Source organism: Rhopalosiphum maidis, chromosome 3, assembly GCF_003676215.2.
Source record: "Rhopalosiphum maidis isolate BTI-1 chromosome 3, ASM367621v3, whole genome shotgun sequence".
Classification (NCBI taxonomy): Eukaryota; Metazoa; Arthropoda; class Insecta; order Hemiptera; family Aphididae; genus Rhopalosiphum; species Rhopalosiphum maidis.
Window position 1 is genome coordinate 50,727,418 of NC_040879.1, and position 27,079 is coordinate 50,754,496.

The 27,079-nt window shown below is 27.9% G+C and overlaps 2 protein-coding genes across 5 annotated transcripts; one reads left to right on the forward strand and one right to left on the reverse strand.

The window, feature by feature from the left end:
* Positions 1–12,421: 12,421 nt before the first annotated feature.
* Positions 12,422–16,813, reverse strand: LOC113558693 (pre-mRNA-splicing factor SPF27-like). 4 transcript variants are annotated; one of them, XM_026964200.1, is made up of 6 exons: positions 16,676–16,813; positions 14,156–14,275; positions 13,989–14,081; positions 13,671–13,843; positions 12,757–12,867; positions 12,422–12,682 (listed from the first exon to the last, which is right to left on the reverse strand). In XM_026964200.1, exons 2-6 carry the CDS (start codon positions 14,228–14,230, stop codon positions 12,487–12,489), a joined length of 648 nt encoding a protein of 215 aa, XP_026820001.1. In that variant the 5' UTR covers positions 14,231–14,275; positions 16,676–16,813; the 3' UTR covers positions 12,422–12,486. The 4 variants fall into 4 exon arrangements, with proteins under 4 accessions (XP_026820001.1, XP_026820004.1, XP_026820002.1 ...); XM_026964203.1 differs by having other exon boundaries at positions 16,672–16,731; XM_026964201.1 differs by lacking the exon at positions 16,676–16,813 and adding an exon at positions 15,899–15,990.
* A 1,125-nt stretch (positions 16,814–17,938) lies between these two features.
* Positions 17,939–21,093, forward strand: LOC113558660 (protein TRC8 homolog). Its single transcript, XM_026964153.1, has 8 exons — positions 17,939–18,178; positions 18,262–18,590; positions 18,651–18,841; positions 18,947–19,202; positions 19,268–19,497; positions 19,557–19,803; positions 19,862–20,185; positions 20,924–21,093. The coding sequence occupies exons 1-8, from the start codon at positions 17,989–17,991 to the stop codon at positions 20,957–20,959; spliced, it is 1,803 nt and encodes a 600-aa protein (XP_026819954.1). The 5' UTR covers positions 17,939–17,988; the 3' UTR covers positions 20,960–21,093.
* Positions 21,094–27,079: the final 5,986 nt, after the last annotated feature.

Consider the following 27,079-nt stretch of genomic DNA (forward strand, 5'->3'; position numbering starts at 1 on the left):
AAGGTGGTTTTTCAATTACAACATTTTTCAATTTAAAAAATAGTCTAAAATGTCAGAATAATACAAAATTCAAAATTGTTAACAAAGTTTAAACTTTAATTTTATAAAAAAATTATGTTAGCTATAATTATCTTCTTAATTAAAATTAAATATACAGAATGATCTAGGGTTTCCCATTTTTTGTGTTTACCTTGTAGCTTATGGGGACCATTCTAAATAATACCCTTTAATTTATACCAATTTTATTTTAGCGAATTGTTGAATTATTGTACTGATAATAAAGTTTTAGCAATCATTTATTTTTAATAATATTATTTGTATGCTTTAGTACCACCAATAACTGGATAATGATACAATTGTTTTTAAAGCCTTTTTGATCTATCACCACATATTATATACATTTATTTTACAATTCATTATCTTAAGATGAAATACCTTCATCTTACCATTCAATATTTTGTAACTATAATACTTATAAAAAGTTAATCAAATTAAAAAATGCTTTTCATGTTTATTTTCCTTATTTTTATTATTATGTACGCTATAGTGAACAATTTAATGTTAATTATAAAAAAAAATGTGTTTTCAATTTAATATACAAATAAAAAAACCCAAACAAAATCTGTTTTAATTTGTATTACTTATATATTACCTGTGTAGTTTATTAACTATAAATCATTGTCATGTTTGATAAACTTTAAATTCTGGAGTCAAGTACAAGAAATAGCTTGACATCTAGTTACTTAAATGCTATATTTGTGTAATGAGTTTACCTCTAAATTGTGTAATTGAATTGGATTGAAAATATTAATATACTTAATGAGTGATACAAGGATTATTCCAAGAATTTTAATCAACTACAAACTTTGTTTAAAAAATAAGCCTATCAAAATAGAACTTTAAATTGAAATTTAATATTAGATATTATAGTGAAAAATGATAACATTTTTAGCTTTCAGATGGAATAATTTAAAATTTAACCTATTAATAAGAAATAAAATAATAAAAATTTGTGTTTCACGTTTAAAATATTTCATTTTAATTAATGTTTACTTTACTTTTTTCGTAATTAATACAACACAACACAATATTAGAACATTTTTTTAAAATTGTTTTCAGTTTTTATCTTTAGTCATAATTAGATTTTCTTTTTGAAACTGCCATAAAAATCCCATTAAACCATTCTTGTTCTTTGGCTTCAGTACATGAGTCTTTGATACAAAATTCATAATTTATCATTTATTATTTTTTTTTTTTTTTCATTATTTCATAATTTCTATATCTTTACTATATTGCTGGTCTTGAATCTCAATTTTGAAGAGCAGACGCCAGGCATGTTAAAATTAATAAAAAAACATTAATTTTCCGTTTCTAGTGGTTCTACATACAAACTTTAACGGTTTATTGATTTATTAAAATTTTACTGATATTAACTTTTACTAATTAATTGTTCAATGTCAGCGCTGTGACTAATATGAGCAAGTAAAATAGTGATATTTTTTAACTCGTTGGACCCTGCAGATAAATGTTATATCATAATTTTGGCAATGACACTTGTTGTATTTCTTTTAATCTATTATTTTTAATCTTTATATCTACTACCTACATATTAAGATCTACTAAATTTAAATCATTACCCAAAACGACAAATTCATTTTTAATATTAATATTACAAATTACAATCAAGGTTAGCTATACAGGTGTAATGTAGTACTAACAAAATATTCATCAATAAAGGCAGAGATTACTTAATCAATATCTACTGGTTTTATCGAAAAAATATAACCTAACCTAATGAATCCAAGACCACACATCGCACATGTCACCTCATTACAACTACAACTCTGCTTATCAACCTTTATGAACAACTTTGTGATACTTCACTTTTCCCAAATTAGTTAGCTGGGTCTTATATTGGACAGAAGACTTACCTGAGGTCCTTACTACAAAGATAAACATAAGAAGTTAAACCATAGATTCCTGCTTAGACCTTAGACCATTTATCAGGTCTAATATTAGAATTAAAAAATAAATTGTTGTCATAAAATAGTTTTCTCCGTTCGATTTGGACTCTGGGGCCTAGTTAAAAAAGACAATCCTGGCTGTTTGGTCTATCTGCTGTAAGGTAAAGAAAGGCAAATTATGCAACGGCATGTTGAAATTTAAGTAAGAATTGTTTTTAATTTACTTAATATACTAATAATTTATTAGGTATATAATTATTATTTATTATTGTATAACTAAAAACATTACATAAATAATATGAACAATATAAAACAAATTACATTAATATAAAATCTCTTTAAACATTTTTAATTTGTTCTTCATAAATATCATGTATTAACTTTTCACTTTATATTTAATAGTAATTTAATAAATTAGAATACAATTATTATTATAAAATGATTCTAAGGATGATTTAGACCTTCAAGTAATAAACACAAAATAATAATATTTAAATAGGACTTACCAAATTAAAAAAAAAAAACATACAATACATTCGTATTTAAGTTTATAAATGATGTAATTTATAGTGCTTATTTGCATATTTACTAAAATTTATTTTCTTAATACATATTATACTGATAAATATTTATATAGAATGTATTAAAACCTGTTCAAAGTAATACAAATGTATATGCTTCAGATAGTACAAAAAAGATTTTTGTTAATGTTAGTGCTCAGACAAAAGTAACTGGTTAAGAATTGAATAAAACAATACATGATTTACAATGAAAAAATAAAATATTTTTAATAAAAACTTATGAGAAGTGATAATCAAGTAAGTAATATAAGAAAAAAGTTAAATTTATTAAGATAAAATAATTTAATTGAAGGTATTGTAGAAGATATTTATAAAAATCAATTTAATTCTTTACTACTATTCATATTATTTCAACATGAAATTGCAAATATAAAAAAAATCAAGCAAACCGCAAGTCATACTCTGAGGAAATTCGTGAATTTTGCTTAACATTTCATATTTGTTCTCCCTGAGCTTATTACCGAGATTTTATACGTCAAAGAAGTGCACTATCAACTAATCTGCCCGTAATTTGTATTTGGTTGGTAATAGACACTGAAATCTTGGTGTTTTATATGAAGTCATGGAATATTTTAAACACAAACTTAAAACTTAAATATCTGCATTTGTACATATATCATAATATATTGCTTTAATTTATGATGCTTTGTTTGTTAGAGGTGAATTTTGGCCAGATGAAAATAGTAAAGTTTATGCAATTCTACTGCGATATTGCTGGTATTGCTCATATGCATAATGGGGAGTTAACTAAAGAATTTAATATTCATAATTAATAGTCCGAGTGAGAAATTCGCCTTCCTACAAATTATAAAATGTTAAAAAATGCATCAAAAAGTAGCACATTCCCCAAAGCTTAAACGAATGACAAAAAATCTCTAACCAGAGCAAGAATTAAACATTATATTTTGACCTACGCATTCTTAATCAGCAAAAATCCAACACCCATATAAGATATATGCCAGGAAAATCATACCATCCAACATATCATTCAAGACTGCCCATATTTTTAAAACACTGAACACTTTTTCAATACCAAACAACTTAGATGAAGCTCTAAATGGAGACAACTCCATTAGAATCTTAGATTTTCTTACAAAAGTTAATATTGTAAACAACCTCTAATCTCATGTATAAACAACTTATATATGTCTAAATGTTAAGCCTGTTCCTCTTTAACTTCCTCACTAAAAAATTATGGTTGTAAATCATCACTAAGACATAAATTAATAAAACTAATTTCATTTTATCATATTTAAAGTTTGAGTTTGTACAATATTATGTAAATTACAGTAGTAGTTGCTTTAAATTTCTAATCAGTTATATACCTATATCAATAATCAATAATTTTAAGTATTCATTTTTTAACTAAAATATTATATAAATATGTTACTATTTGTTGTATAAAATAGGAAGAGGAAAAGAGAGAGAGAGTGAAGTATGGATATAATATATATGTGTTAATAATATTTTAATTTTTCAATATTATTAGGATATTCATTTTTTAAACACAATAAGAATAGATTGTCAGGTGAATGGACATTTAAAAAATCACTAGTAAAGATACATTATTATATTTTTATATTTAATAAAACCGTGGTTGTTTTATAATATTTTTAGTGATGTTTAATGTATTCTTAGTTGTTGGAATAGTTTTGTATTCAATTATAAGTAAATTAATAATGTTATTAGTTTATTATAATGTTTTAAAATAAATGTTTGACTTTTTTTTAATAATAGTACCAGATCAATTGTGTGTACCAATCATTATCCCAATTTTTATACTTATTTCTTCACTTAACGATGTTGGTGGAGGCATGCTAGCAATGGTTCCAAATCTAATATTTTAATCAATAACGGGTAAGGATATTATATAACATTCATTATTGAAATTATCATTCATTTTAAATTTGGCAGCGGCATATAAATGTTTATAGATACATAAATATAATACTAATGCAAGAACATTTAAATGTATGGACACAAATTATAAGAAAAACAATATTAAATACAATCATCACAAACTACAATAACTTTTTCAGTTGAATATTTCATATTTAAGGAACTATTACATCAACATTTGTTTTCTCTTTTTATATAGCACATCACATAGGAACAAAGATATTCCATATTTCCACGATTACGACTCTCTGGTTCAGTTAAGGGCAAAGGCACTAATTATATTATATTTTATAAAGAACAATATTTCCTGTACATTGACCACATACATTTTTAATATTTTCTTTTTTTTTTAATTAATTATTAGTGGTTAAAAATAATCAAAATCAATTTTAATCAAAACATTTAAAACATACTTATATTTATAAAAAATTTGAAATATTAAAAACTATCCAGTCATTGCGCAGAAAATATTTTTTTTATAAAATATATAATAGGTGCCTTTACCTAAACTAAGCTAAAGAGTTGTGATCATGGCGTTATACCCGCATGTGTTGTCTTTGTCTTCCTAATGTAAATCATAGCTAATTTTCGTTCAGCAGAACACATTTTGTGATGTTAGCTTTAAAATTAGAGTAAATTTACCTATTATTAAATTTAAAGGTAAGAATATTATATAGAAAATGTCATATGCTTTTATTGATATCATTTTAAAGTGAGTTATAGCTGTGTAAAATATTATAGTTATATAAATATTAAGTTATATTTATAACTCACTTTAAAATAATAATATTAATAAAAGCTTATGACATTTTCTATATAATATTCTTACCTTTAAATTTAATAATAGGTAAATTTACTCTAATTTTAAAGCTAACATCACAAAATGTGTTCTGCTGAACGAAAATTTGCTATGATCTTACATTAATAAAACAGAGACAACACATGCTGGTAGAACGTCCGCTTAATACAATAATAATACATAGCTATGTCATTATAGTTGGTCAGTTCATTGGTTAATATTACATTTGTCACAATATTTTGTTACACAGACCACAGTGTTTTGGCTTTCGTACTCGTCACTCGTGTCTCGTACAGTTATACTGTGCCGCGCATTATACATGTTTAAACTGTTTGCTGTAAATTGTAATATATATTGTCTATAGTAGTATAGTCTATTTTATAATGTCGAATAAAAGAAAAATTACCACCTATTTCACTCGTTCTACCACTAAACACTCGGACTCGGATGAAAAAAATAGTATGATCCTTAAGATCATTACAGAAAATGAAGTTGTGGACTTGCCGATAATATTTGTTTAACCAATTAATGTAAAATGTTTTATTTATGTCGTCTTAATGTCTTTTCCTCTATGGCTGTTCATCGTGGGATTATAAATATAACCTCCAATGAAGTACTGGATGAATTGACAAAAAAAAAACAAAATAAATTGATTTAATAATACAATACAAATATTGTTAATATTACATTGTTATAAATAAAATACCAATTTACCTTGATTTAAAAAAATTTATATTAGGCATAACCATAAATTATATTTTAATGATTAATAGTAGTGCATATTAAAAAATCAGTCACATCCCTCCCCATGACAAAATCATTTGACCGCCACTGAGTTAGGTACACAAAAATTGGTAATGATAGGCATATGCTGTAGTCACGTTTCCAATTATATGTAATAATAGTATTAACAATTTGTATTATTTAGTTTTTAACTTCCTTTAATAAATATACTATATTATGTAATGTAATATCTATAAGGTATTTAGTATTATTTGCGTTTTTAATTTTTCAAAAAAAAATAACTTTGGAGACGACAACATAAAGTTGACCACCACTAAATACAGGTTGGGGTAAATATAACTTTGTTTTATCCAATGTTTAACCTTGTACTTTGTTTATTGTCATAGTAAAAGCTATTCTTAACGAAACAGACGTCTAGTACTAGTAAACGAAAAGGGAAGAATAGAATCTGACGGAGTCAAATCAATTATAGGCAATAAAATACGCTGGCCAGTTATGGATTCTTTAATTCTAATTAGATGTGTGTGTGTGTGTGTGTGTACATACAGCAATCAATGCACATCATTACAACGCAACAACGCGACTAAACAGAAAACTAAATATTTCCAAAAACTATTTAATTGATATGTTATAAGTACATGAGGTTTCTGAAAATTCGATCTAGTTTAACTTCAGATATAACTGTTCAAAGAAATCGCCTCAGGTTTAAAATGTTTTAATAATATTATAAAGATATTGCATATCTACTTAGTACCAGTAATACCTATAAATAATAATTATCATTATACACCGTGAATAAACACTATAATATGTATTATTTAGTGTCAATAATCAACACTGTCAACTTTCAAATATGTCTAACTGCAATAGATTCTAAACAACGGCTGTAAAAGCGTTTTAGTACGAATAAAAAAGTTTTCAGTTGCGAAGCCAGGGGACACATGGACCTCATCCTCTCTCAGACAACATTCCTATGATATTCATATAAATATTTAATTAAATAAAGTAATATGTCATATAGTATTCACAGAATACCTTTTTGGGAGGAGGGGAGGGCACGTGCCCCAGGGCCCTCTCCTCTGGCTAAGGCACTGTAATAGAGTATGTACATAAGTTGTTTAAAAATAAATGTTGTGTTCTTAATACTTTTTGAACTAGGGTTTTTTTTTTTTTTTTAAAGCCCCTAAAATTCATATTCTGCATCTACCATTGGGCTGATAATATAAATCGTTTTACATGGATAATACCATTGGAAAACAGACGAGGTTCCGTGTACTCTAACAGCTCCAAGGGCGCTCGGAGGCATTTGCCCCCCCCCCCCTGGAATTCAAATAGAATGTTGGACATTTTAACTTTTATTTTGATTTAAAAAAATTACATCGATATTTTTACTTTAGTGTGTGGGGTTGGTATTTTATTTCATATAATTCTAAAATGTCTAACACATTTTGTAGTTTACAAGGAATAAACATTTTTTATTGTATTTTTTGGTGTTTAATGTCATTATGTCCCTCCCTGATAAATTTCTTGCTAAGGTTCCGCGAGTAAAATAAATTGGGAAACACTGACCTAGTAGATATATTTAAAGGAGCATTTGTGGTAAAGTAGGTCTATGCAAATTAGTATGAAAAAAGTATAAATGTCAAACGTAACACCTAAATCACGATTTTCAACCACTCGACGAAGAAGTAGAATATTATTTAAGTATAATAGCTGTGGAGAACTATAGCAATATACCTATTAACCGATAGTTATTTTAATTATAAATGTCTGCTGTTTCATATAAGTAGGTAACGCGAATAACAAATGTACATTATTTAAAAAAACTCAAATTTAATACCTATTCTCCATCATTCAAATCGAAATGGAATCATTAGCATTGGCATTGTCGTATGATGTTTTAATAAAAACCTGCCTTATTATTACCTACCTTAATGTAACAAACTCAAATTTACGATTTGAATTATTACAATTATTATTATACAAGTATTATTGATATAATCAGTAAATCAGACTACGAGACCCTGTATGGTTGTATGGTTTAGCACTTACTTTGCCTTACAGACGCAAAAAATCATAATACACGATTGCACACGAAAATATGTATTTATATTTTAGGTATAGCCGTATAGGTATATAATATATACAATGATGATAATGATTAATAATAAATACGAGTATCCGGTATAAATCAAAAAATAATAGCAATGAGTAGACCAATAGACTATGGGAATTCATTTGTTTGTCATTTAATTTAATTATTTATGAACACTAATTTATTAATATTATCATATTGCCTATGTACCTATAACACTAACATCGGCAAACGAGTATTTTTAATTTATTTTATCTTTCTATTTTTTTGCTATTATATGCGTTGGCTAAATATCACTGCACGTGTGAAATTTGTTTCTTCACAACAAGTCATTTAATATACAAACACTTCCAATTAAAAATTGTAACAATTACTTATAATTTATATCCAATATAGATATTAATTATAAAATGACTACATATATATTACAGCTACTGGCTAACTCGAATTTATAAATAAATATTATGTTATTGTTGCACAAAAGTACAATACGTCATAAAAATGTCAGACGATCGAACCATTAACACGACAAACTGCACAATATACGTCGGAAGTGTACGAATCGTCCTCGAACCACGTCCGAGCGACGACGACGACCAAGACGATGCCGTCACGAATACGCCTACGAAACGGACGAATATCGTCGGCGACCGCGGTTGTACAAGTACTTCATTATATTATCATCAGTCATTCGTCTTTACATTATAGTTTCACCGGTAGGTATTATATATTATTGTTATGATATTGTACACTGCGCGTTTCCAGAACATGTCGGCCAACGTCAACTCTGCGCCGCACCGTACGCGGTCCAACCAAAAACCGCGGCGTCGGTTGGCCCGACAAGTCAGCCGTCGGACCGTCCGCGGTTGTCGGCCATCACTACTACGTCGTCGCGATCTACGGCGTGCTGCTTACACGGCGGCGGTCGGTGTAATTATGACGAGTGGTCCGGTGCCGGAACAGACAATTACTGGATTTCCGCCGGAAGCGACGACTGCGACGCTGCCGCCAGGAACGGCGGACGCTCTCCGATCTGGGGCACCCAGAACGGCGGCCGATTGTCACCGCTGAGGTTCGTGTCCCGGAACCAGTCCGCCGGGCAGACGCTGTCCAGGATACCGGTGCCCTGTCCGAGCCGGCCCGAACCGCCCGTCAGACAGGACCGGCCGGTGGACCTGTACGCCGATTCCAGACTTCCCGTGCCCGTTCGACCCGGACCGGCGCCGGCGCGGATTCCTCGGCGCGACCGAGCTTTCGACGTGCGGCCGTCGCCGTCGTGGGACGATGACCGGAATGGCCACCGGCACACCGTCGACGATGATCCGGCGGGGGGCGGGGTGGCTGGCGTTGACTCGTCGCTGTCGCGTGACACGCTGCACGACACTGACGGTTCGCTCGACAGGCCGCACGACACCACTGACGACGGCGGCGGCGGCGTTGACGGTTCGCTCGACAGCCATGCGGACGATGGTGACGCGGCGGCAGTCGTGCCGGAGCAGCCGAGCGTGTGCGTCGACGAGTCGGCCGCGAGCACGTCGCTCGAACAGTGGCTCCCGCAGGCGCCGGACGACTTGAGCTCGACGTGTTCGCAATCGCTGACCGTCCAGAGTCTCGACGACGATTGCCCCGGTTCGCTGGAAGGGTGTACGTGTACGTCCGGCGACCGCGGCAGTCTGTCAGACGCGTCCGAACGAAGTAAGTCCGTCGAGCCGTGCGTTTGCAGGCCGCTCCCCGACGACCTAATGACGTGACACTTCCGACCGGAACACCCGTTCGACGGCGACGGCACGCAGCTATATTATATTTGTAGAATATATAACACGTGCACCGATCGGCGTGCCGCTGTGCAGCAGTCAACAGAATGAAAGTCAATAATATGTGTACCTCCATACGGTTTTCTATATATATATATATATAATATATAATATCAATATATTACACGTTATAAAATATTTTCAATAAACACCTATACGATAATATTATATTCCATGATTGGTTTGGTTATCCCCTTTATATTATATGATATTGATTTTTTTTTGAATATTTGTCGGTAATTTTTTTCACATTAATTTTATTCTGTTTTCCAATATGCGAAGTGGCCTAAAATGATTTTGGATAAATTTAACAAAGTTATATTGAAGAAAACAACAAGCGATGACGTTTTAAAATTTAGTTATCTCAATTTAGATAATTATTTATGTAATAAGAAGACGTCGCACATACGTCATTACATACGTACGACATAGTAAATTTTCGTTCACCAGTTTCAATAGTCTGCTTTTAGTTTTGATATTGGAGTAAATTGACATATAATCAAACTTAGGTAAAAACATTATCTGTGTTCTGTGTTCTCTCGTTTGTTTTTTACGATATTTTAATTTTTAAGTGAGTTATGAGTATGAAAAATATAAATATTTGAAATGTTCACAATTCACTTAAAAATTAAAATATCGTACAAAACCAACGAGAGAACACAGATAATGTTCTTACCTAAAAGTTTGATAATAGGTCAATTCACTCTAATATCAAAACTATAAGCACACTATTGAAACTGGTGAACGAAAATTTATTATGTCGTATGTGTGTAAGACGGAGTCAACACATGCGGGTGCGACGTCCTCTTAAATACATTTACTTGTAGTAAGTAACAAATAACAGTATCATTTGGGAAGAAATAGGTATTAATTAAATAAATGAAATTCTGTTGTAAAAATTTTAAATTCAAACAGTCATAAAATATGTACTTGATTTAATTTAAATTCAATTTTTAATATAGGTTGAAAAACGTATAAAGAACATTGTTTTAAATTTTTAATCTCAATAATAAACAACATTTTTTTATGAATTTTTAACTACGCCAAATAATTTGTAATTATTGAGATTTAGACAATTTTTTTAAAAATTCTTTATTTAAATGCTTATAAAAAAATATTGTAGATTTTATAAAATGCTTATAAAATTATAAATTTTTGATATTTTTTAATTAAAAAATTAAAAACTTGTTAGGAATCTTATATTCAATTTTAAAGCATTTTTACCCATTTATACATTTTCAACAAAAATTTCAATTGTGTATATAAATAGCTGAAAAAAATTTAAATATTTTGAAAATTATTCGATGTTTATATATATACATAAAGCCATATAGGCTTTACTTGTGTAATGAGTAATGACTAACAAGTTTATCTAATGATTAAGGGCTATATATTATTATACAGTATATATTATAACAACTAACCAGTTTATTTTTCAATGTTATCATATTTTATTTTAACCTAAAATTATTACAAAAAATTATCATAAATAAATAATTAATGAATAATACATAGACACTGCAGGAATGCATTCAACCATGGATTTTGATTTTTGACTTATTAGTTATTACATAGTACCTATACATATTATTAATATATTCTTCACTTCTTCAGATAAGAGATAAATGGAGGAAACCTACATTTTTTAAATGTTATACATACATCAGTATATGTAAATAAAACTTTCATTATACTTAAACTTTTAATACATATATATTTATCTGTATTTGTTATTATATTTACCAGTCGCAATAAGTCATAACTTCATAAGACTGTTATAAGACTGCCGCATTGTTAATAGTTTATACAACGTCATGGAGGCTTCAAGAATCTTTGCACATATACTTATCTGTCACTAATATTTTCTATTATTCCATCCCTATATTAGATACACTCCCTTTAAGTACACTAGTATACAGTGTATGTACAATCTGTTATTTGTATAATTTTATGTGACATAATTACTAGTTAGCCCTTTCACTCACACAATAAATTTACTTTTTGTCCTGATTGAGTTGTTCTTAGGTAATAAGTTATTAGTAATTAAATAAATATAAATATAAACATATATATTTTGAATAAAGTAAACCAGTTATATTATTTGAGTAAGATACATTTTTTTTTATATTCTCAGCTTGAAACTAATGAGGATTGCTAAGCTTTATTTTAGTACTTTCGGATATGTATGACTTAAGTACAATGTAGTAAGTATCGTTAAGCTGCAAAATACCAACACTTTACAATGTAATGGAATGAATAATTCTACAAATTTACTAAGCTACAATATTTATGTAGTTATTACATAAAATAATTATGTGTACTAAACAATAGTGTACTTATTGTATCCTTACAACTTACAATTAGCAAATCAAATTATATTACAATATACATAACTAGTGAAATTTATCATGATAGTACAACTATCAAATATTTTTGATACTCATGTTTTTTCAACATAGTTTTTAAGTTTGATATAGGTAAAATGATATATTTTTGCAAATTTTTTTTATATGAAAATACACAATTGTGAAAAAATAGTAAATGAGAATATTGTTATTCATATTTATGAAAAAAGTTAAAATAACATTTTTTAATCTGCTGTATTCATTCTTTGTGGTTTGGCTGATTCATAAGTTCTTATTTGTTTTTCCAAATTAGCACATGCCAATTCTATTTCATAATACTTGTTTACCAATGCTACCCAATTGGCTTTTAATTCTCGTGATTGTTCAGTTATTTGCAACTGCACATTCAATTGTTGGAAATTAATTTTTTTAATAAGTTTTCTAAAAAAAAAATAAAACAATTTATTAATAAATGTAATAAGCACATAACTATAGTCTTAAAAATGTATATTTACTTCAATTTAGTTACTTGTGTCTGCAAAGCAGTAATACATTTTATTATAACTTCTAAATAAGATTCCCAAGCATCTATATCATAATCCGTCATCAGTCTTAGGTTTGTAATTCTGTTAGACAAAAGTATTTTGAGTATATAATCCACTTAAATAAGGTTTTAGTAAGAGAAGGTCATAAATAGATCTCATATTTAGAGTACAGTAAAATCAGTAAATAATGAGTAAATATAATGACTAGTATAATTGAACAACCAATTTAAGAAATTATATAGTCACAAAATATTGAAAATTGAGATAATGCGAAGAGTGTGTTATACTGTATCTATGGATAGATTCATTATGAGTAAAAAATAAAAATATTTAATTACCAAATAATTACTAATATAATTAGTTTATTGCAGTAATTTACTATTCCTTTTCGTGCTTTCATTAAAAAAAAAAATATAGGTGTACTTGAGACTGACTATGATTATTTGTGAATTAATAAAAATTCAATACAAATCTATGGTAATTCAGCTGCATATTTACACTACGGAGATTTCGCCTATTGTAGAAACAATGGAAGTCCAGAAACTTCACATACACTTCCTCCCGTAGGTCAAAACGTAGTTTTTTTATTTTTAAATAGTGTATCTTACTGAGTTTTTTCCATTAGATATCTCTGTAGCCAAGAGTGTAAAAACAGTTTTTTTATTGTTTTCTTTGAATGGTCAATTATAATATTTACAATGATGTTAATGGATATTAAGCAGGATAGCTTAAGCCACATTAGTTGAGTGTGATTAGGAGACATGGCAGATTTGTGACTCAGTTGGTATGAGGACCTAAATTATATACGTAACTGGGAAGACTGGTAGAATTGTTATTAAAGGATCTAAATAGTCTGTAACCTAAAAAATAATAATATAAAATACCTTGTAGCTTGATTTTTAAGTTGAGCCATTGAATTTTCTAAGCAATCATTCCAAGCAGACATATCTGCAAGTTGTCCAGCTGGCGGTGGAAGTAGCTCATAGCGTTTCATATTCATTATTTTCACAGGTAAATGCCTCTCTAGTCTATCAAACTCTGCGCGCATCATTTCTGTCTATTGATTAAAAACAATATGTCATTATTATAAATTTTTAAAATGATGTATTAGGCAATTAAATTAGTAAATATATCAAATTAAATAATCCTCAACATATTTTATACTCTATGATGGTATTGTGGTGATACCAGTTAATAATTACTTCAAACACTGATATATTGAGTGCTGGCAAATGTTCAAGATAGTTTTTCGATGGCCTGTAATTACGTTTTTCATCTTCTACCATACTAATCGCCTGTCAGTAAATTGAAGTGAATAATTAGTGTTTGTTAGTTACAAAAACAATATGAATATATCAAAACTACTTACAACTTCAAGAATGCTTGAATCGTCATACCCTTGATCAATACACGGGAGAGCATCAACATTAATTTCACTGGCCATTGTTGAAATCCTGGTATTACTTAATTTTTATCCAAAGGCAATAAGCTAGAAATTCAGGAAATACAAATAGTGATGAGATTGCAACAGTCATTTTTTTTTTTTACAGAGTCGGATAAGGTATTTTTTCTAAACAATTTTTACATAAAACGTTTTTTTTTAATTACAAAATTGGTAAAATTTAATGGTAAGAATTTATTTAAATACAAAAATTTAATAGGCTCCTCCAAAAAAAAAATTATATAGAACTTAATATATTTCCTGACAGGTCTTTGTACAAGCAATTTGACATATTACATGAGTTTAAAAAATTATATAACAAAGAAGTTATTAATACTCATGAAATAAGAGCATATAACATTAACGTATCATACACTAAAAAAGATTTTGGTAGACATTTCATAAGCTATCTAGGTCCAACTAAGTTTAATTCTATGCCTTAACATCTAAAATATTAAATAATAATAATACCAAATTATTAGTGATAAACTAACTGTCAAATAACTAAACTTATTAAAAAAAAAATTTTATGAATAGTAATCATAATTTATTGTAGTAACATAAAAAAGAATTTTGTAAATATTATAGAACTTTACCGTGTTTAACTTTTTAAATTAAATTTTTATAAAAAAAATATTAAAAAAACAATTAAAATTGGACTTTCAATATCAATTTTAACATTGAGGTAAATAATAATTTTTAATTTTAATTTAGTCATTTCTCATATATTTTATAATTTAGTATTAAACCTTAAACCAATTATTTCATATTAAGTATTTTCTAACATACATACCTATATCTTTTTTAAATGATTTTAATTTAAAACTAAAATATATATATAAAATAATATATTATTTATAAATATTTGAAAATAATTGTATCAATTATTAATACTCACTAAAATGGTAATAATAAGCAAATGAAATGAGCTACAGCCAAGTGCTAAATTTTGATATATACAATAAAAGTAAAAAGTAGATATATAACCAAAATAGTGAAAAATCATAAACAAAGATACTTTGTCTAATATTAATGTAATAAATCTAATGTTTTCGAGTACCTAAATAGTGTTGTACTTGTCTGATTAATACCGTACAGTACCTATTATGTGATAAAAGTTTGTTAAGTTTAGGTTGTACTCCAAACACAATATTAAAATTATAAATTTAAATGATTTTATGCTTAATGAATCTATGTATCTATGTATCTTAATGTCTATGGAGATTACTTTGAAGACAAATCATATAAATGCATAAGCAATCTAAATACAGCATACAATTAACACTATAAAGGTACAAATACACTTCACCAAAAGTTAAATAACGACAATGCTGCAATTATTCTCTCGATGCTCTGGTCATTAAGATCTTTTCACACAACGCCACAATAAATTGTTAAAAGCGGTCATACCAGCAAAACATATATAATCGAAGCCTAACCTCAAAAATAATCCCAACTTACAATGTAAGGGCGTCTGTCCTAGGGCGGTCCCCATATGACAAACACTCCATTCAGTTTAGAGTATTGACTCTACTCAAATGACAAATATGCGTACTATTGCTTGCCGCCCTAACGACCATGGCCTTCGGACGATGAAGATACCCACGACGAGTATTCAAAAATTTAAATACATAGCGCCAGCGTTACAATAAATACGCGTATATGACTTACTTGGGTACTGTAAAAATAATTATAGTCGCAAAACGAAGAAAAGTTCTAAAGAGAACACATTTTGACAACTGAACAAATTATGACCAATACATATTAATATATTATTGTGACTTTTCGAACGCCATGATCATGATATAATTTATAGCAGTAACAGATGATATAAACGAGTAATGGTTGATAGTTTTTATATCGCGTAATCAGAAGAGAGAGAAGTAGATAGGGTCATACAGGGTGATGACGGCGGATAGCCGATAAATACCATATAATATATAAATAAACGACATAAATACATAATGGGTATGTAATTATTGTAGAATCGACATAGGCAATATAGGTTAAGACTGAAGACCGCAGTGTTGTAAAAACATGGTAATTATAATCTAAATAATGGCCAACAATTTCTAAAAGGTCATATTTATCAAAGTACCTAATTTTTATCATAAGAGTTTCTCGACAGATTGTATTTTTGCTAAAAATGCAGTACCTACTATAAGATACCGTCTTGAATCGTGGTACCTACCTACGTACCTCGAGATTATAATTACGATTATTTAAAGTGTCTATAGTAGCCGACACAGATTATACTCGGAGTATGTTTGTAACTATAAGATGGGTATACATAAAAAAAAAAAAAAAAAATAGACAGTTATATCATGAATTACATAACTATTGTGACCAGAAAATAACAGCTAATAATTTTATTGATGTTAAACACTGCAGGTAATGGGCCGACGGGTAAATGGATACAGCATATTGACTTTCATTGGACATACTTACGCTTTTTAGCATACACAACTGAGAGAGAAACGATAGTTTTCACTGGCACTATGGAAGTTTCGATAAAACACGTAAACACGATTAATACATACTAACATTTAAATAAGAGTAAAAAAAAATTGTAACGGAATGTTGTGGTTAACAATGGCATCAGTTGTATTGGCCATATGTATGATACGTAAACTGGGGCTGACCTACACATTTTAATATTTTGTATAGTCCTCAGACCAGTGCTTCCCAACTTCTTTTACTCGCGGGAGCTTAAACGTTTTGAGGAACCCCCATATAATTGTTGGGGCTTTTCTATGTTCAAATCATAAATATTATTAATTAATTTACATTTTCCCAAATTTCTCGCGGAACCCTTGGTTGGCACCGGCTGACGAAACCCTTAGGGAAACACCGGTTGAGAAACACTGCCTTAGACAATGTATAAGTATCAATCGTGTAGTACACATCTACCTAATTTGACGATTACACCGTGCAAGTAACACATTTTCATTTGATTTTAATAGAAATTTCATAAGGCGCCTGTTAGTTTCGTGATTACATAATATTATATTATCATCATAATATTAGCACATTACAGGTTAGTAGGCACCAAACAGAATAACTCTATTATGTCTACGGTGGGTACGAAAACGAAAACCGCGGTTAACACAATAAGTCAGCCCGTGGTAAGGACCAGTGCGCAGTAACCGCCGTTATCATTACGACGAAGATAGCACCGACTGATTTGAGTTTATGAATTACAACGGTTTTGAATCGTTCGGCCGTGCAGGCGCTACAGGCTCGTGGGTGACTGCCGTTTTGTGTTCGAGACGTTCGAGTTCCGCGGTATGAGGTCGGAGCCGTGAAGGTGATGAGGTTAGAATTGAATCTTGATATTGAATTAATGACATTGTAATTCAATATTCGTTGTTAGCCGACACGACTGATATCCCACTGTTAACCTCACAGTACATAACAACTTCATTGCGTCTCTTTTACTTCTGCGTAAATACATAGATTGAAACAAACCTACGTATACGCTTATCTTTCTTTACCTATCTGTGTTAATTATTAGTTTATTTATCGCTCAAAAGCTTCTGTGCGACTGAGAACCATTATTTATCTTTGATAACTACTCGTCATTGTTAGTTGTACCTGTGGTTGTTGAATGTCGATTTCTTAGTGACCTTAAAGTATGTATTATTATATTGTTTTGTCCGATTTAATATGTCAATATTAACAATATATTCGAAACTTCGGTATTTACTTTCAGGTTTTATTACTCTGTGTTATTTGATCAAATATTTAATACGACTGCCATCATGAGACTCTGTGATTTTTTGAGAGTCCCAGCTTTATTTATTATGGACCAAATTTTCAAAATTAGTTTCGGGTTTGAAAATCTTGATGGTATAATAATTAATTTACATAATACCTCCAAGAACGGTGACTTTACGCAATACTACAAGCTCATGTTTCTATTCTTCACCAAAATAATAGTATCTTGTTTAAGTAAGTGTAATACATTTTCATAAAAAAATATAATTAAAAATACAATAAAAACATTATCCATTAATTTAGTGTTATTTTATTAGTATTTGGTTTATCATTATGTTTATTGGCTCTACCTACCCGGTACTTGTACTTAGTATACTTACATTCAGTTTCTGTTTGTGTTGTACTTTTATCTTATTGGGCAAATACAGAAACACTAAATGTTTTATCGGAGAAATATGAAAACTTTATAACAATTATGATAAACGGAGCTGTAACATGGGATGTAGATATAATTATACATCATTTTAAACAATTACAAATAGTAAATGTCCTATACTTGTTATTCTTTAATGTAATACTACAGATTTTTCTATCACAAGTATTTGACTTCTTACAAGTTTGTACCACTAATCATACCAACCATAAAGTAAATATCCATTTAAATTAACTTCTATTTTGAATAGAAATAATATTTTTGATTTTTCAGGTTTTTAATTTAGGTTTTATTATGCCTACTATAATAGCATTAATACCTGGTTCGCATGCATTTTTAAATACAGTATCTGTGTTATTAACATTGTTGCCATTGTTTATCATGCTAAAAACATTATTGCTAAATATATTTACAATAATAGACTTATTTTGCCATGGATATAATCATATCCGATTGACCATTAAGTAAGATCATTTTATACATAGTTTTATAATCATATATGGCTACAATAACTATAATCTTAACATATTCCATGCAGACTATTTGATAAATTAAGTATTTTGTTTCAGTACTTATGAAATAAATAACCTTATTATAATTGAATGGTCTCGTCTCAAAATCCCAAGTGTTTTACGAATATTTTGGGCTATGCGAGTATTGGAACAAATGGCATACTTGTTAACTCAGAAAGAAATAAAAAATGAAACTTTGTTTAAAGTTGTAAAATATTTGTTGATTAAAGGTTGTAATACATTTACTGCAGTTTTAGGAATGACAAGTTTTGTATCATACTTTTTCTATTATCTAGGAGCATTCATTCGATGGGTAAGATACTAAGATTCTAAAATGGATTTAAATATTAAAATATTTTTAATAGTTTATTTATTTAGATATTGTTGACTGAAGATGTGGAACAGATTAATATTGAAAATGTGTTGGCAGTATTATTTTATTTACTAGCTATACAAACTGGACTAACAGTCACAGAGCCAGAAGAACGTTTTGTACAACTTTATCGAAATTTTTGTTTAACTTGTGGTATCCTATTAATTTACGTCCATAGTTTAGTTAATCCATTATTATTATCTTTGAGTATTTCTCAAAATTCTTCACTTAATAGGTATTATATAAATTATTATCAATAATATTTAAAAATTAATTTTATTTCATTTTTTTTAGGCATTTAAGACCTCTTTTAGTTTGCGGATTTCTTTTAGTGCTTTCATACAATATATTGATATACTTGTGGTCTTACAATTTATTGAACAATTGGCTACTAGCATTTTCTTCCTTAAACATTCAAATTATTATAAAAGTATTGGTAACATTAGCTATCTATTCATTAAATATAATTAATGAATATTATAGGTTATTTGATGAGAAATTGGATGATTATGTGTTCTATATTAAATCATTTGGCAGTGTGGTAATTTTAGAATTTCTTTAAATTTTTTCATAGTTAAGATTAAAATTTTTTATTTTAGGTGAATTTTTGTTTTGGAGTCTGTATTTTTCTAAATGGTGTTTATAATACAGCTTTTGTATCTGATAGTGTAATCCATACACCCTTGATGTGTTTAGATGCATATTTAATCATATGGTGTGGCATTAGGGACGGATGGAAAATATTCATTAGACGTCGTATAGCTATGCTCAAAATTGAATCATTAGCAGATGCAACTAATGAACAATCATCAGAAATTAATGATAATTGTCCCATATGTTATCAAAAAATGGTTTCAGCAAAAATTACCAATTGCAATCATTTTTACCACGGTACATGTCTGCGTAAATGGCTCTATTTACAAGTAAATAATTATTTAATATATTTTTATTATAATTAATAATATAAAATAAATCAAGTTAGTATTAAGTTATTACTTAAGTATGGCAAATACTACAGAAAAAATGTAATGTAATTTAATATATAAAATTATTTTAAAATAATATATTAAGAGGATGTAGTACCCGCATGTGTTGTCTCCGTCTTACAGACGTACAACATAGCAAATTTTCGTTCACTAGTTGAACTAGTTTGAAACTGTATATTTTAAAATTATCATAATTTACCTAAAAATAATAATATCAATAAAAGGCCCTGAATAATAATCTTACCTTTAAATTTTATAATAGGTCAGTTCACACTAATATCAAAACTAACAGCACAATATTGAAACTGGTGAATGAAAATTTGCTATGTTGTACGTGTAAAGACGGAGACAACACATGCGGGTACTACGTTCTCTTAACAGTAATTATTAGTTGGTATTTGATTTTTAATACAGGTACTTTAGAAAATATTAAAATTTTAAGTTTGAGTACTTTAACTAAAAATCGTTTAAATAATAATTTTGAGTAAAAATGTTTAAAATTATTTTAATAATTGTTATTTAAGTAACTAGTTAACAAAAGCTGCCTATTACAGTAATACAAAGTCTATTCTATCAATTACAAATTAAATTTATACAAAAATGTTTGAATTAACTAAATTGTATATAATTTAATTTTTGTTGTTTTTTATAATTTTACTTTATTTTTTGTTTTAGGATTACTGTCCAATGTGTCATACAGTTGTATCCTAGGCATAATTGTCAACCATCCATAACGCAGTGAATAAATATAGAATATTAGATAGAATTTAAACCTATTTCAAAGGTCTTCAAAGTGTTTTTGAAGTTGATAATTCTTAGATAATTTTAATTGATTAGATTTTTTATTAAAGATAAAATGTATACCTAATATTATATCCTTGACAACTTTACCATTGTAATTAAAATATTTGATTAGATATTTAATTTTGTACTTAACATATATTTACTATACGGCCATTTTGCTCAAGAATTTTTTTAACTATCATGAATAAAAAATTCAATCAATATTCAACATTTTCAGAATTAAAAATTTGATTTAATTATTTTAAGATAATTCTTATGTATACTATATTATTATACTGATGTTATCTTTGTTTATATACTTTAAATATTTGTTATTTGTCTGGTTTTTATGTAAAATGTATTTTATAATTGTATTGATTTATTATCAATGATCACTTATTTCAGTACATTACACATATATTTTTAAAGTTTTATTTATTAAAATTAATATATTTTATTTAATAATATATACTACCGTATTATTTCTTAAAATTATGCCATACTCATTTGTATTTTTATGCTGTCTGCGTCTTTCAAATTAATAGTGTAGGTAGCACATTTGAGTTAAACTGTTCCAATTTTGTATTATAGGGATTTTATCTATTATCAAATTTAAACTTAATTATTTGTAATCTATCATGGGCTTTTAACTATATTTTAAGTTCTAGGCAAGTTAAGAAATTTTTTATTAGGATAATTGGAATATATCAACACCTAAATTACTATTATTAGGTCACCAAACAATTATTTTAATAATAATACAATTTATCTATGTATATTTTTTTTCAATCCCATTTATTGTGAAAAGTATCGTGAATTTCTTTTTGTCTCCTAAAGTAAAATTTAGATCAATTCTAACATAAAATTTTCAATTAGAAACCATGGCCCATGGTAATGGTTTGAGAATTTTTTTCTACGTAACAAATATTTTTATACCATGCACACCCATGCACAAAATAATAATGATAATAAACAAAAACATAGGGTTATAGTAAAAGAAAAAATATAGTTGGATAATTATTACAAAAATATATATAAATAAATAACAATTTTTTATACAGAAATAATAAAATTGTCTGTATAGTAGGTATTTTTCATCACTATAAAAACTATTTTAATTTATTTTAAAATTATAATGTAATTTGTGAAAATAATAATAATAATAATACTTAATAAAAGTTTATTGCAACAATATAAATTACAAGATTAATATTAGAAAAATAACAAACGTTGCAACTTATCCTATAAGAAAAAAGGTTGAATGCAGACAAGTATAATTATAGGATTAAATTAAACAGGGATTTCGAAGACAAGTAATATGAGTGCTGGTTGTGTGATCGTTGGTAGGGTGGTGAGATTGAATATGAAAAATGATTGTATAATCTTCTGTAATCATATTAGTAAATAATCTGTTGAGTTTGGAATGAATACATTCAATTCACGAAATGATCGAATGAATGCGTGAGTACCTTCAGTTTTTACATTGTGAATTATAAATGTGAATGTATTCATTTATATACAATTGTAAGTTTAAATTAAATGTATAGTGCATTTTTTTGACTAAATACAGTAAAAATATTATGTTTGAATTTAAACTTTAAATAAATAAATGAATGATCCCAAACATTACTTATCCTTTTCACTACCACCTGGGTTAGGAATTGTATAGTATTAGTATTACATTGTAATTTGTCTTATATCCATAGTGACATTCAATAAATTGAATTTTCTACACAAAACTAACTAAACATATAATTAATATACATATGGTAGTATATTATGGTAATATGGTATATCTTAATATTGTATTATTTTAATCATTTACGTATTTATAATCGTTGTAGGCACAACGTGTTGATGTAATGTTATGAATGTAATCTATTGTGATTAGGCGTTCCATTGACTGTGGACATTTTTTAAATTTATTCTAAATTAATTTTCATACATTTATTTAGCAACGTAATTTGTAGTGCAATAAGTACCTTTATTGACGTTCGTTATTTCATTTTTGATATTATAAAATTATCCCTTTGCTGTACTAATTGTTTTTTTTTAAAGACCATCAATCGGGAGCAGATTGGAAAAATATTTCGATGCAGGAAAATGGTAAATAAACCTGCGCAGGGTCGTTGTTAATTACGATCATGACCATGACAATTTTAGATTTCAACGACACATTTTTTTTACTTTCATAAAATAACCAATTAATTATTTATATATTTTTGTGAAAGTGGCAAATTGTTATTATATTTAACTCTTTTTCTAATAAATTAGGTCTAACCTCACAGTGGTGTATTTACGGGGGGGGGGGGTATGGGGGATAGATCACCCTTACCCCCATAGGTCTTTTTTATACTGATAAGTTTATTAATGTCGTACATATATTACAGAGATACAGAACACAATTATTGAAAACGCTACATTTTATTATAAAATTGAAATATTAAGAATTTAGAAGTATTATGGGTGATGCTCGTAGTCAATACACGACTTACTGCTAAATATGTAAGTATATGAATATAATTGAAAACAATTCGTATCGTAAATCATTTATTTGACTATGGTAGGTTTTATTGCAACAGTACAAAAAAAAATTTGAAAATTATTAGATCAATATTTAAAAAGGTGGGCAAAGTGGGTATCGTTCTGCTATATAGTAAAGAGATGGAGAGTAAGGTCTCTATAGTGGGTATGTGAAATTCGAATGCAATGACAGGCATCATGATATACGATAAACGATTCTGTACGGAGATGGTTTATCAGTAGGATATATTATCTATATTAAATACATCGTTATTTTACTCAATTTCGTGAAAAATTAAATTTCATACATAACATTTTTCCTATATTGGCGCTGGAGTTTTTTTTTACAGTTATTTGAAGAAAAATTTATGAAGAACCTTGTGTTGGGTTTTTAACCTTAGATATAAACTATAAAATTTTTATGAATTTTAAACTTCAAGTACAACTTATAATAAACCATGTATTAAATTTTAAAGATTTTTAGAAAGCCAAATTTTTTAATCGGCATTTCAAGAAAAGATATTTAGAAAAATCAAAAGTTTCAATTGCCAATAAATTGGCTTAAAAAAATTCAAAATATTTTGAAAATTTAATCATAAATAGGTAACGTTAATATAAACATTTGGTGAAAATTTCAACCTTCATAAAGTTAGCAGCACAACTATGACAGAAACCTATGAAATACATCCAACAAACTTGTTGGACATTGTTAGATTACTCCCAGACTTTGTTGAACTTTTATTTAACATTAGAGCTTTAGACACTTTTGTGCTACCAACTATACTCCAACAGCACGACTAATATATCAGCCAACTTTCATCTCTAAAAAAAATGTCAAGCTTGATTTGTTGAACACTATTGGAACACTCCGAAAATTTGTTGGCCATTATTATCACCGGCAGAGCATTTACAAAGTTTCACTGCCGACAGAACGACTTTATGTCATCCAAATTTCATCGCTATAAAAAATGTCGAGCTTGATTTTTTAAAAGTTATGCTATATACAGAGATTAGACTTAATAAGGATACAAATTTTTTTTTACTGTCAGACCAATTTTTTATAATTTTAAATTAAGTTATATTAAAACATTTTTTTATACTTTACCTAGTTAGTTGATTTAATCATATTATATCATTATAATTTTCATATTTTTAATTTTATAACTTTAAGTTATTTAATCAACTCTATTATTATTAATTTTACATTAAAAAAAAATCAAAATGCTATTTATATTAAAAATTTTAAGTTTCCATTATTTTATTGATTATTTTTGTTTATAACTTGGTTGAACTCGGGTTAACCTGGTTGGTTAATTTAATCATGTATTATTATTATTTCATATTTTAATTGTTACGTAATGTTATTTTAATCAACTGACAATCATTTTATTATTTATTTTTTATTAAATAATCAAAATGTTATTTATGTTGAAATTTAATTATTATTACAAATTTTTAAGCTTTAATTATGTTATTGATAACTAAAACAATGAATAAGTAAAATATTTAAGTATTGGTAATTTAAAATTATAAAAAATTGTTGAGTGACAGTAAAAAAAAAATTGTATCCTTATTAAGTCTAATCTCTGTATATAGCACAACTTTTAAAAAATCAAATTCGACATTTTTTATAGGGGTGACATTTGGCTGACATAAAGTCGTGATGTTAGAGTATAGTTGGCAGCACAAAAGTGTCTAAAGCTCTAACGTTAAAATGAAAGTTCAACAAAGTCTGGGAGTAATCCAACAATGTCCAACAAGTTACCAAAAAATTTGTTGGATGTATTTCATAGGTGTCTGCCATAGTTGTGCTGCTAACTTTATGAAGGTAAATTTCAAGTATTTATAATGATTAGATTTTGAGTTACAATAAAATAAAAAAATTGATTATGTTGAAAACTGGTTATGCGTAAAAATATTCGTTTTTCAGTTACTTTTTTAGGGTTTTTCCTGGCGCATTTGAAAGCTACTGGAAATTGCTTACTTTTACCCGGAAGTACCAATTAGATTCATTTTCCTTTTCAATAAGGGGCTGACGTCAAAAATCAAAGCACTATTACTACTTCGAAACATGATAACACACAAAAAAAAAAATGAAATAAAAAAAATACATCATTGTAAAATCAATACATTCATCACTCCATTAAGAATCTAAAATATTTTATTAATATATAAAAATGTATAGGTATGAAAAAAATAGAAAGATAATTTAGAATAAGTATATAAAGTAATAATTTCCAAGTTGAATATAGGGTTTTTAAGTCACACCAGTATTAGCATTGCTTATTACAGCATTGTATACAGTGACTAGTCTATATGAGAATTACATACCTATGTATTATTTACTTTGGCCAAACATCTTAGACATTGTATACAATGTCCGGGCATTGTATTACAATGACTGATTTATCCACTTATCGGATCGTAACATTAACATATACATACAGACGGAGATATTAAGTGTACCTATCAGGCGTATTGTCATGGATTGAAATAATTATCTCGATCAATTAAACTTGAAATAGTAGTTTATTTCGTTTAACACAAATAAGTTTCATAAAGAGTACAATAGTGTGAGATGTGAAGGTGCTGAGGACTCAACAGGTTAGGTACCTACATGTGAAAATGATGTAATGTTTGGTATCTTTATTATTTTACTCCTAGACCAGGTGTTTTTAAATTGGCCATGGCTTTTCTGGCAGAAGTTTATAAGCGGATAAAGTATAATAGATATTAGGTATCATATATTATATTATTATAATACTATAAGTATAATATTATGTGTCATACGTGTATGAAGGAGCCAAGCAGCGATGATATGATAATAACTATAATAAGCTTGGCGGATACAAATTAGATAAAAATAATTGGTACATAAATTCGATTTATTATTAATGAATTTGATTTATAGAATTATTTTGATGACTACTTTATTAATAACTTCTACAAAATATGTTTTTATATTATACAACAACTTATTATTATAGGTAATTATGTGCCAAACAAACGTGTGGTTGCCGATTAGTGACTCCACTCACCACCAGAAAATTTTACAATATAAATAGCGACAGCTGAAGCACAACAACATGATGTTTTTTTTATCGTAATATCATATGTATCCACGCTGCGATGTTGAACCATATAAAAAGGTGTCGCATATAATATAAATAGTGTCGTACTATCGTCAAGCAAAAAGAAAGAAATACAATTATCGAATTTTAAATTTCAATATAATATTCGTATAATTATGTTGAACATTTTCGCTAATTGATTGGAAACAAATTACATCAATTTAGTAACATCTCGTACAAATCAAGGTTTTCATTGATTATAATATAATATTTATAATGTTTTTCCCACTTAAATTATTATAGGTAATATATACATTTTATAACAGTAGATATAGAGTTGATGATATAATATTGTACAATGTTGTAACTTGGTTATAATTAAAAATGTCAATAAATGTTGAGAAAATATACTAATTTATAAATCAGTTTTAATATTTACTTAAATTATTGGATT